Below are 10,484 nucleotides of genomic sequence, written 5' to 3'. Positions count from 1 at the left end.
CAAACGGATAACAAAATTACGTACTCAATATATAATAATCTTTTAATTATTATTCACCCTGTATTATACTTCCTTCCTTTCTTTTGAAGTGACACATTTCTTGTTTTCACGTTTGCCAATGTATTATTTTAATCATTAATATCTTCAATTATTAATAAGTAAAAATTATAAATACTCCCTCCGTTTCCTAAAGATCTTCCCACTTACTGTTCCTACAGATACCAAGAAAAATCAAGTTGTGTGGGGCATGGTGTGAGTAAAGTAGGAGAGAAAAAGGGGTTAAGATAAATAAACAAATAAAAAAGGGTTAAAGTAGGAGAGAGAAAAGGAGTAAAATTGAATTAATAATGTAATGGTGGACCATATGATAGTGACATGAGAGGGTAAATAGAGAAATTTGTTTTGCCAAATAAGGAATAAAGCAAAAGAGGGAAGATCTTTTGGAAACACCCTTAAACGGAAAGAGGGAAGATCTTTAGGAAACGGAATGAGTAGTTGATATTAAAAAAATTCACATTCAGACGAATCTAACAAGATCCCACCTGACTATGTTTTTCCTAAAATGTAAATCACAAAAGCTAATTAAAGTTTAAACTGTGAATAGTAAACACTATGCAAAATGTGTCACTTAAAAAGAAACGGAGGAAGTATAAGATTAGTTCAGATCATGTTTGTATATATTTTTTAAAATTAATATTAATTCATTGATTTAAAGTTATACTACATCTATGATAGAAATAAATATGTCTATCTTTAATAAATATGATTCAAATTCCCACCTTCAAATACATATCAAATGAAATAAATACAATTATCTCTATTATATAAGTCAAGGGGTGAGCTACGATATCCTCCTGTAAGATTACTTTTCTACCCTTCACTTATTAAAAAAAATGTTAATTATAAAATATTCAATTCCTTCATGATCTATATTTATGTGTAATAATTGATAAGGTAACTTAAGATTGCCTAACTTATAATAAGATTTAATATACACATAATATATTTCCCAAAAAAATATGCTTAAAAAGAGATATTTTTGATTAAAAATTAAAGTAATCTAACGAAAGCAATTCCAAATTAAAAAGTAAGAACTTACAAAATTTCTTTCTAACTAAACTTCCAATTGTAATCACAATTTGAAAGAACATACATCAACATAAGCATACCAAAAAAAAAAGGGGGGGCAGTCTCATCTTTTTATTTTTTCACTACTACAAAAGCCATACGTTCGAGACGCTTTGTCCTCGACGCGTGGATATAGGCGTTGGGGGTTTGCAAATTCCCGCCTATCCTCGATGCTTAAAGGCGTCGTCAAGATGCTTCGTTGCTTTTAGGCGTCGTTCAGGACACGTGCAGTGCATGTGTTATGTTAAATAGCGCATCACCTTAGGAATGCTATACAAGAAGCAAAACCGCCTACTCTAACTTCCCACTTCAGTACTCCACGCACACACGAACCCTAATTCTTCACAATTCAATCTCAGTCTCAAATCTAGCATAATTCACTGTTCAGTTCATGTGCCCAGCAGGTATGTCTCTGATTCTTACCGTATTTTTCTATTTTTTTGTTTTTCATTTCTTCGATTTCTTCATTAAATTGTTCATCTTCAACCTCCTATCAGTCTTAAAGCAATTGCGAAGATTTTCGCGAAATCGGAATATTTGACAACGAATTTTTGGAAATTTCAATACAAGTCGTCAGTAGGTTTGTCTCGAATGATTGCCTTTTTTCTGCAATTATGTAACATTCTCATCCGATTTTCTAATTTCCATAAAAATTCTGCAATTTCACATCGAATTTCTTGAAATTTCCATGGAAGCTGCACACGACAACGAAATTCTTTTTTGCTAGATCTTATTAAGTAGTTAGCGTTTTAAGGCTTCAATTGGTGCTAAGGTCTGTGAAATTCTTTATGGGTTCTCTTTGTTTCTATTATAACTTCTCTAGACCCGTGTTATAAATTTTGTTTGGAATATCCGAGTCTTATTTGGTCATTAATTGCTCAATTAAGCCTTCGATTATTATAAATTTGCATTATTAGTTTAAAGTTGCGTAATTAACCCTTCAATTAGTATGGCAAGAGGAGTTGATAAATATCAAATAATAGTATAACTTCAACTTATCATGAAAGATTGGTTATTACACTCCTGAGATGATTGAACCCCTCTCGCTGAAAGCTAACCAAGTGCCTAGTACAGGTGTTTGATGTTTTAATCTAAATGCATTACCAAGCTGAATTGCTCTTCACAAAGAGAAGAAAGCAGAAAGGCAATAAAGAGTTTGGCTGACATGTGTGAGGTCATGAGGACAATTAATTTTAGCTTTCAAATGTTTTGAATTAAAGGAGATGAGCTGTAGTATAACTTGAAATAAGACTTATTAATCTAGTATTATAATTAAGGTATACTCATAAGAGCTACGAGTGCAAAAATGGTCGTCCCTCTTCTTAAATAAAGCAACTCACCAAGCCTGGAGAGTAGTTGGTATTTGGTACCAATGATTGTCGTTTTCGTTTGTGCTAATATAGAAACATATTTGATTTTAATTTAGACAACTTATTATGGGGAATAAAACCTGCATTTTGTAGCTGAAAGATATACTTTTTTTATTGTCATGCTTTTTTGATTATTTACTTGTAGATAGCATATATTGGCCAGTATTCGTTGTAGCAACTTTAGCCGCAATTGTTGCTAGTCAAGCAACCATATCTGCGACATTTTCAATTATAAAGCAGGCTCTTGCTTTAGGCTGCTTTCCAATAGTGAAGGTAGTACACACTTCAAAGAAATTTCTTGGGCAAGTATACATTCCAGATATCAGCTGGATTCTTATGATCCTTTGCATAGTTGTAAATGCTGGATTTAGGAACCAAAATCAGATTGGAAATGCTTATGGTGAGTTTCATTCTTTTATTTATACAAAAGCCTTGTATCTGTTATGAAATAGTTACATGCTTGTGGCTTCTCGCTTGTATTATGCTATTTGCTTCCTTGTTCCTTTTTCCCCCTTTTGGTGTGGTATATTGTGTGTGCACAAACACTAAGAGGTGAAGCTCCACTGCCCCCTCTATCAGGCACTTCTTTTGATCTATCTATCTGTAATGGTGGAAACATTGTGTTCGTTACCAGGTTAGCTCTTAGGCTCTCAGGTGCTTATGACCACAGGTCAGGACCAGCTAATTTTGATCCTGATATTGATAAGACAGTGTTTATTAGAACCATTGAGCACAGATGAAGAATATCACAGCATAATCTATTGTAGTAGTTTGAAGATTTTGATCGTTAGGGTCAGCCATTTACATCATTAGGGAGCTGTAATAGATTGATTATGGTCTTGGGAATAAATGTCAGCCCTCATTCTCTCTACTATATAGCTAGTATTTAATACTTTGCTACTCCAACAAGATAACCAGATCTTTCATGTCCGGAGCAGCTTCACTCCTGCTTGAAACTAGCTAACTAGATAGCCACAAAATGCATATCATTCATTGCATTTCTCGTTGCATCAATGACTGTCTGGGTGCCTCTTTATCTGCTAGGAGGAATAAATCTTGATGGAAGGAACTCTCTGATGTATATATTCCATTAATTTACTGAACTTTCATGTGACTCTATTGCTATTATAATTTCAAACCTTAGGTTCTTAAGTCATGGTTCTTCTTTTTGTTAAGGTTTTGATATTTTTCCTGGCTGGAGAAACCCAAAGTGGGAGAGGGAAGATCACATGCTTGTTGTATTTTTATTAAAATATTAAAGAGATAAGCAGGCCGGAGTATGCATATCGAACTGCGGGTTCTCCCCCAGATATTCCTCCAGAGTATGTCAATACTCTTTTGAATTTTACTGTTTCCAATCAAATCTATATTGCTTTTGTTATTGATTGACTTGTAATGATGATCCTTTGTTATTGAAATTCAACCAGTGTTTTAACTTTAATCATCTTAATCCACCTCATAATATTTGACAGAAGAAAATTGCCAAAAGGTTGTGCTAAAACCTCTACACCCTTTGACACAACATTGATAAGTTGCTTGAGTTTTACATGATCATTCTTCTGATCTGAACCTTTCGAGGCGGTTGAAGCATTTCATCTTCATCAACTGTTGTTAGATACAATGTTGTTCCTCTGGTTCGTTTTGACTTGCTGATAATATCATACATGTTTTTCTTGCAATTGTATTGAAAAGAACAGATTAAGTTAATAAGAGAATAGAATGAGAGACATTTCAAATGGTTAGTTTAACGAGGTAATAAGCAAAACTTAGGTGTAGATATTGCTTAAACAAGAATTAAATTAAAGTATTTAAAGACTTTGTGCAAGGTAAACCATCAATTTGGAGACCATGCCCTTTACTGTGTTCTGTAGTATCTCTTGTGTTTCTGATCCTCTTTTATCAGCTTCCTAACTTATATTCTCCAAGTGTGCCAAGTCTGTAATATGCAACACTTGGTCAGGCCATGCTGCTTTGTGCATACATATGGAGGTTGAACTTTGAAGTCTTCTTTGAACATTTTGTAAGCAGGTTCTATTCTTGTTATGAGCTCAAGCAGTAGGATTACATACTGATTATCATGAATAGGAGCAATTCTGATACATAGAATGCTGATTGCTATTTGTTGAATTACTACTATGATATCTTTCTTAACATAATGAAATTTCGTTCGTTTTAAAAAGTTTCATGCGTGCTGGTGCATAATTGTAGCCATTTTTCTTAGCTTGCTGATCTAAACTTTTATATATATTATCATTAATTACTGATTATATTTTTTGTCTTTTTTATCTCCTTTTGAAGGTACTCGAAAATAATGAAGGTGCAACATATCAAGAACGGATGGCTTCAAAGTAGCTACCATCGTATCGTCATCTATTTTGCTAGCGCGCTAGCTCTTATTAGTTAGCTTATTTTCAAGGTTACTTCACTTTAGATATTTTTATTAATTAGACTTAACTACAACATACAATTTGCTATTATGTTTATAGAAAAATACATATATGGTTAGGATTTTGGTGAATATGCAATATTTGTAGGGATTTTAATTATCTTAGTATATATACATTTATAATATATTGATCAAAGTATTTTTTTTACCTTAATATATATATATATATATATATATATATATATATATATATATATATATATATATATATATATATGTTAAATCGGAAAAATAGCAAAAGGGACTACAAAAACGAAAATACATTTTATAGTCATGAAATTTTGCCAAATAAATATTAAAATTTGAATCCAACTTCTCTTTTAACGACGCCAAAAAGCGTCTAGATTTAGAGGCAACAAGGTGCTGCAAGTCATCGCGAACGGAGACGCTTTTACGCGACGAGACAATTGGGGACTATGTTAGTCGTCGAGAATGGCGACGCTTTTACGTGTCGTGAATTACCTACTCAATTGACACGATGCTTTTAGACAGCGTCGCAAGCAAATTTAGCGACGCTTTTTGGTGTCGCCAAATGGGTTAAAAAGCGTCGCGATAACACTCCTTTTGTAGTAGTGTTTGCCTTTTATAATGGCTTAACGACGGGGTATGACCCCTCCCCCTTCAATGGTCTTATGTATGTGTCGATTATGATAATTTATCATTTTATTTATTTAAAGGCTCACATTTGTCGTTTGTGTTTGTTGGGATAATCCATCTCATCATTATTTAAAAATATGTTCGTAATTCAAATATATCAAAGAAATAGGCTTAGATCATCCAATTTCTCAATGTAATGTTATACAAATATATTAAAGATATTGATATGAATGTGGATGTCCTTTAGTCGAGTTTTATGGAAATCTAAGAATCTTGAAAGAAAGACTGGATCTTTAGGGTTTTCTTTAAGTATTAAGGATAGAACAATTCGATCAAACACAAAGTAACTCACAAATTGGGTCTTGATTCACTCTCAAACACAAAGTAATTAAGCAATCAATCTTAAATCTCAAACACAAAGTAATTGATTCAAGGTTTGGAAATCACAAAGAAGTCCGGAAATTTTCACAAAGAAAATTAAAACTCTAATCTCATAAATCTCTATCAAATTTCGAACTACATACACCCTATTTATACTAGTTTAATTAATCTAAACCTAGTAGGAAACAAATAAACTAATTCTAATAGGAAAACATAATAAACTAGAACCCTAATAGGCTTAGGACAAGTCCATAAGTCCTATACTCTCTAGACTCTTTGAATCATGTAAAATCCATCGTTTTAAGAACGTAGGCAAAACCATGATTCCTAATACAAGTAGAACTAGGAAAGCAATAAAGATATGAGTCCTAACAGAACTAGGACACTATGTATGAATCCTAACATAACTAGGACTCCTGGACAGTGGCTGGCACTGTCTGACGAACTTGATGCTCCTCATACGCATCAGATATTAGCATACATCATCCAATAATATCAACTTATAGTACATTCTGGCACACATTCATTTATCACATTGAAAAAAAGTTGTGAATGATCAAATTAAACTACAACAAAATAGTATAAGTGCATTTAGTGCTTTTAAAGTCAATATTAATGTTAATATGTCTACGCACGCATCGCGTGCATATGAGACTAGTAATATGACTAAACCACGATCATTCAGTAGATCTAACGCTTTTGAAAACTCTTGTCTTTCACATCGTTGTTTGATGCAGTCTTCTACAAGGGGTATGTCGATCTTTTGTAGTTTACAACTAAACTAGATTTCATTCAAGTGATCGTAAACAAAGTACTAACATCCGTTAGAAACCCGCCCAAATTTCGATTGATAAATCAACCTCTTGAATTACACAAAAACCCAAAAACAAATTCTCCAAACTCTCACATGGAGAGAGATAAAACCCAATATATGGGTAGATATAACCCAATAGTATATGGGTATAAAAACTCTCCATTAGAGAGAGACTGGAGTTTATTAGATTTATTAACATAAAAAACTAATAACAAAAGGAAAAAAAAAAAGGCTTACCACCATCCAAAAGGGTGGCGGTAGTCCCTAGGTTGAAAAATCAGATCATGTTTGTATTTAAAAACTTATAACATAAAAAACTTATTTAGAAACATTAACATAAAAAACTTTCATCTTTTATTTTTAAAATCAATTACAAAATGCTTTTCTAAAGTGCCAAATATTTGTTTTACGTCTTCCATGCGAAAATGCTCCATTTTAATAAGATCTTCTTGACTGTTATTCAAAAGGTCCAATAATGTGTGTATATTGGATTTTTTGAGGTAATTGTAGATCCTAGGTGGAAATTCTAATTGGTCAATAAAAATAGATTTCAATGCTAATTTTTTTTTTCCTTAGTTCAGCCAATTTCTTGTGAAAGGTAAAAAGGGGTAAAGAAACTTTGTGTTGATTGTCCTCTAAATGTAAGTTAGAAACATTAACATAAAAAAACTAATAACAAAAGGAGATCATGTTTGTATTTAAAAACTTATTATTATCGCTACTATTTTTGTAGTTATTATTGTTATTTGTATCATGATTATTAATTTGTTATGATGATTATTGTAATTATTAATATTACTAATGCTATTGTTTCTATTATTATTATTATTATTATTATTATTATTGTTATTTTATTATTATTGTTATTACTATTATTTTTACTTTATACGATTAGTATTACTATTAATACTACTATTTAATGTCGTAATACTATTAATGTGAAATGAATTATTCCTAACTCTCTTTACCAGAATTTATGTGAAATGAATTATTGAGATATCAAGTAGTTTTGTAGTTGGAGTTCATCAGTTTTAATTACGTCTAGTAAAATCTGATACTCTCTCCATTTCATTTTAATCTACACACTTATACTTTTCACGCATGCCAATGCAAAACTTTGAGAACATATATCTTTAGTTTTGTATTTGTAAAAATTATACAAAGTACATATTAATAAAATACATGTTATGATGAATCTAACAAGATCCCACATGACTATATTTTCATCCGCGTATAAATCACAAATGATGGTCAAAGTGAATTTTGTGAATAGTGTAAAATATCAAAATGAAACGGGGAGAGTATGATACATCATACAATACACCACATGAACCCAACACGAAAAATATTTCCAAATTTAATAAGTGATAGTTACATGTGAAAACAAGCTAAAATGATTAATTAATGGAAAATTGAGAGATTAATAAAATTTTAGCGTGAATATTTCCAAATTTTGAAACAATAATAAATTTTTGGATTGAAACTAGAGACAAGAGTTGGTAGGAATAATACTTCCATAATCATACTACTCAAATGCTATAATGCAGAAAGAACAAAAGAATTCTATAAACTTTTCGTAAACTTTGGATGTATAGATCTAATGAGTATCATACCCTAGAAAGAGGAAAATAACTGTAGGCACATAATCATGTCTCTCTATTTAAGAGCCCAATAATAAAACATACCGCGATATTGTTACTTGCGTGACTTAACGGAAAAGCAATCTGAATAACATTCAAAATTGTGTTTTGAAATGATATTCTAAAGCCCAATTAATTATCATGATGATTAAATATATTTTAGGCCCGTGAAATATTTAAAGTTTATTTTAAGAGCCCAATTAATTATTCATTATTAAATATTTATTTTTTTATAAATACTTTTATTATCTTTAATAAATACTCTGAACATAAATCATATTTTCATTCTATAAAATTCAATCCCCGGATTTTAGGTATAAAAAACTAGTCTCATATGCACCCGATGCGTGCGAAGACATATTAACATTAATATTGACATTAAAAGCACTAAATGCACTTATACTATTTTGTTGTAGTTTAATTTGATCATTCACAATTTTTTTTCAATATGATAAATGAACGTGTGCCAGAATGTGTTATAATTTGATATTATTGGATGATGTATGCTAATATCTTTAATTTATGTGTATAACATTACATTGAGAAATTGGATGATCTAAGTCTATTTCTTTGATATATTTCAATTAGGAACATATTTTTAAATAATGATGAGATAGATTATCCCAACTAACACAAACGACCACTATGAGCCTTTAAATAAATAAAATGATAAATTATCCTAATCGATACATAAGACAATTATAAAAGGCAAAAAATAAAAAAAAAATCAGACTGTCCCCTTTTTTTTTTGGTATGTTTATGTTAATGTATGTTCTTTAAAATTGTGATTGCAATTTGAAGTTTAGTTAGAAAGAAATTTTGTAAGTTCTTTCCTTTTTAATTGTTTGGAATTGCCTTTGTTAGATTACTTTAATTTTCAATCAAAAATATCTCTTTTTAAGCATATTTTTTCGGGAAATATTTTATGTGTATATTATATCTTATTATAAGTTAGGCAGGCTGATTGTTTCGCTCCTCTATCTTCCAAAAGGAAAAAAGATTTCTGAGAGTTATTTCCTGGATCCGAAAGAGAGTACTTGGTTTCTTCCAATAACTAAAAAGTGTATCATGCCTGAATCTAATCGGGGTTCGCGGTGGTGGAGGAACTGGATCGGAAAAAATAGGGATTCTAGTTGTAAGATATCTAATGAAACCGTCGCTGGAATTGAGATCTCATTCAAAGAGAAAGATATCAAATATCTGGAGTTTCCCTTTGTATATTATATGGATGATCCGATCCGCAAGGACCATGATTGGGAATTGTTTGATTGTCTTTCTCTTTTTTTGAGGAACGTATCGAGAGAGAATTGGATTTGGCTAGACAATGTGTGGTTGGTAAATAAGGATCGGTTTTTTAGCAAGGTACGTAATGTATCGTCAAATATTCAATATGATTTCACAAGATCTAGTTTTGTTCAAGTAACGGATTCTAGCCAATTGAAAGAATCTTCTGATCAATCTAGAGATCGTTTGGATTCCATTAGTAATGCGGATTCGGAATATCACACATTAATCAATAAAAGAGAGATTCAACAACTAAAAGAAAGATCGATTCTTCGGGATCCTTCCTTTCTTCAAACGGAAGGAACAGAGATAGAATCAGACCGATTCCCGAAATGCCTTTCTGGATATTCCTCAATGCCTCGGCTATTCACGGAACGTGAGAAGCGGATGATTATTCATCTGCTTCCGGAAGAAATCGAAGAACTTCTTGAGAATCCTACAAGATCTATTCGTTCTTTTTTCTCTGGCAGATGGTCCGAACTTCATCTGGGTTCAAATCCTACTGAGAGGTCCACTAGAGATCAGAAATTGTTGAAGAAACAACAAGATGTTTCTTTTGCCCCTTCCAGGCGATCGGAAAATAAAGAAATGGTTAATATATTCAAGATAATTAAGTATTTACAAAATACCGTCTCAATTCATCCTATTTCATCAGATCCGAGATGTGATATGGTTCCGAAGGATGAACCGGATATGGACAGTTCCGATAAGATTTCATTCTTGAACAAAAATGCATTTTTTTACTTATTTCATCTATTCCATGACCGAAACAGGGGGGGATACACATTACACCACGATTTTGAATCCGAAGAGAAATTTCAAGA

At 31.7% G+C, this 10,484-nt stretch overlaps 2 protein-coding genes across 8 annotated transcripts in view; both read left to right on the top strand.

The window, feature by feature from the left end:
* The first annotated feature begins 1,058 nt into the window (after window positions 1–1,058).
* LOC104884128 (putative potassium transporter 12) lies at window positions 1,059–5,080 on the top strand. 7 transcript variants are annotated; one of them, XR_007270675.2, is made up of 4 exons: window positions 1,132–1,532; window positions 1,626–1,708; window positions 2,644–3,820; window positions 4,797–5,080. XR_007270675.2 is itself a non-coding variant. In XM_048637951.2 (3 exons), the coding sequence occupies exons 1-3, from the start codon at window positions 1,520–1,522 to the stop codon at window positions 4,808–4,810; spliced, it is 282 nt and encodes a 93-aa protein (XP_048493908.1). In that variant the 5' UTR covers window positions 1,059–1,519; the 3' UTR covers window positions 4,811–5,080. The 7 variants fall into 7 exon arrangements, 1 of the variants encoding a protein (XP_048493908.1); XR_007270674.2 differs by having other exon boundaries at window positions 1,138–1,532; window positions 1,626–2,898; window positions 3,675–3,820; XR_007270676.2 differs by having other exon boundaries at window positions 1,155–1,532; window positions 3,675–3,820.
* A 4,260-nt stretch (window positions 5,081–9,340) lies between these two features.
* The window catches only part of LOC125494390 (protein Ycf2), a 6,019-nt gene continuing 4,875 nt past the window's right edge, over window positions 9,341–10,484 (top strand). Inside the window, 1 exon segment of the mRNA XM_048637946.2 lies at window positions 9,341–10,484. This exon segment is cut by the window's right edge and continues 1,592 nt beyond it. Within this exon segment, the coding sequence (XP_048493903.2) occupies window positions 9,445–10,484 (1,040 nt within the window). The 5' untranslated portion in view covers window positions 9,341–9,444.

Source organism: Beta vulgaris, chromosome 3 (assembly GCF_026745355.1).
Source record: "Beta vulgaris subsp. vulgaris cultivar EL10 chromosome 3, EL10.2, whole genome shotgun sequence".
NCBI classification, from domain to species: Eukaryota; Viridiplantae; Streptophyta; class Magnoliopsida; order Caryophyllales; family Amaranthaceae; genus Beta; species Beta vulgaris.
Note: the sequence above shows the minus strand (reverse complement) of the source record. Positions and strands in the feature narration are given on the sequence as shown.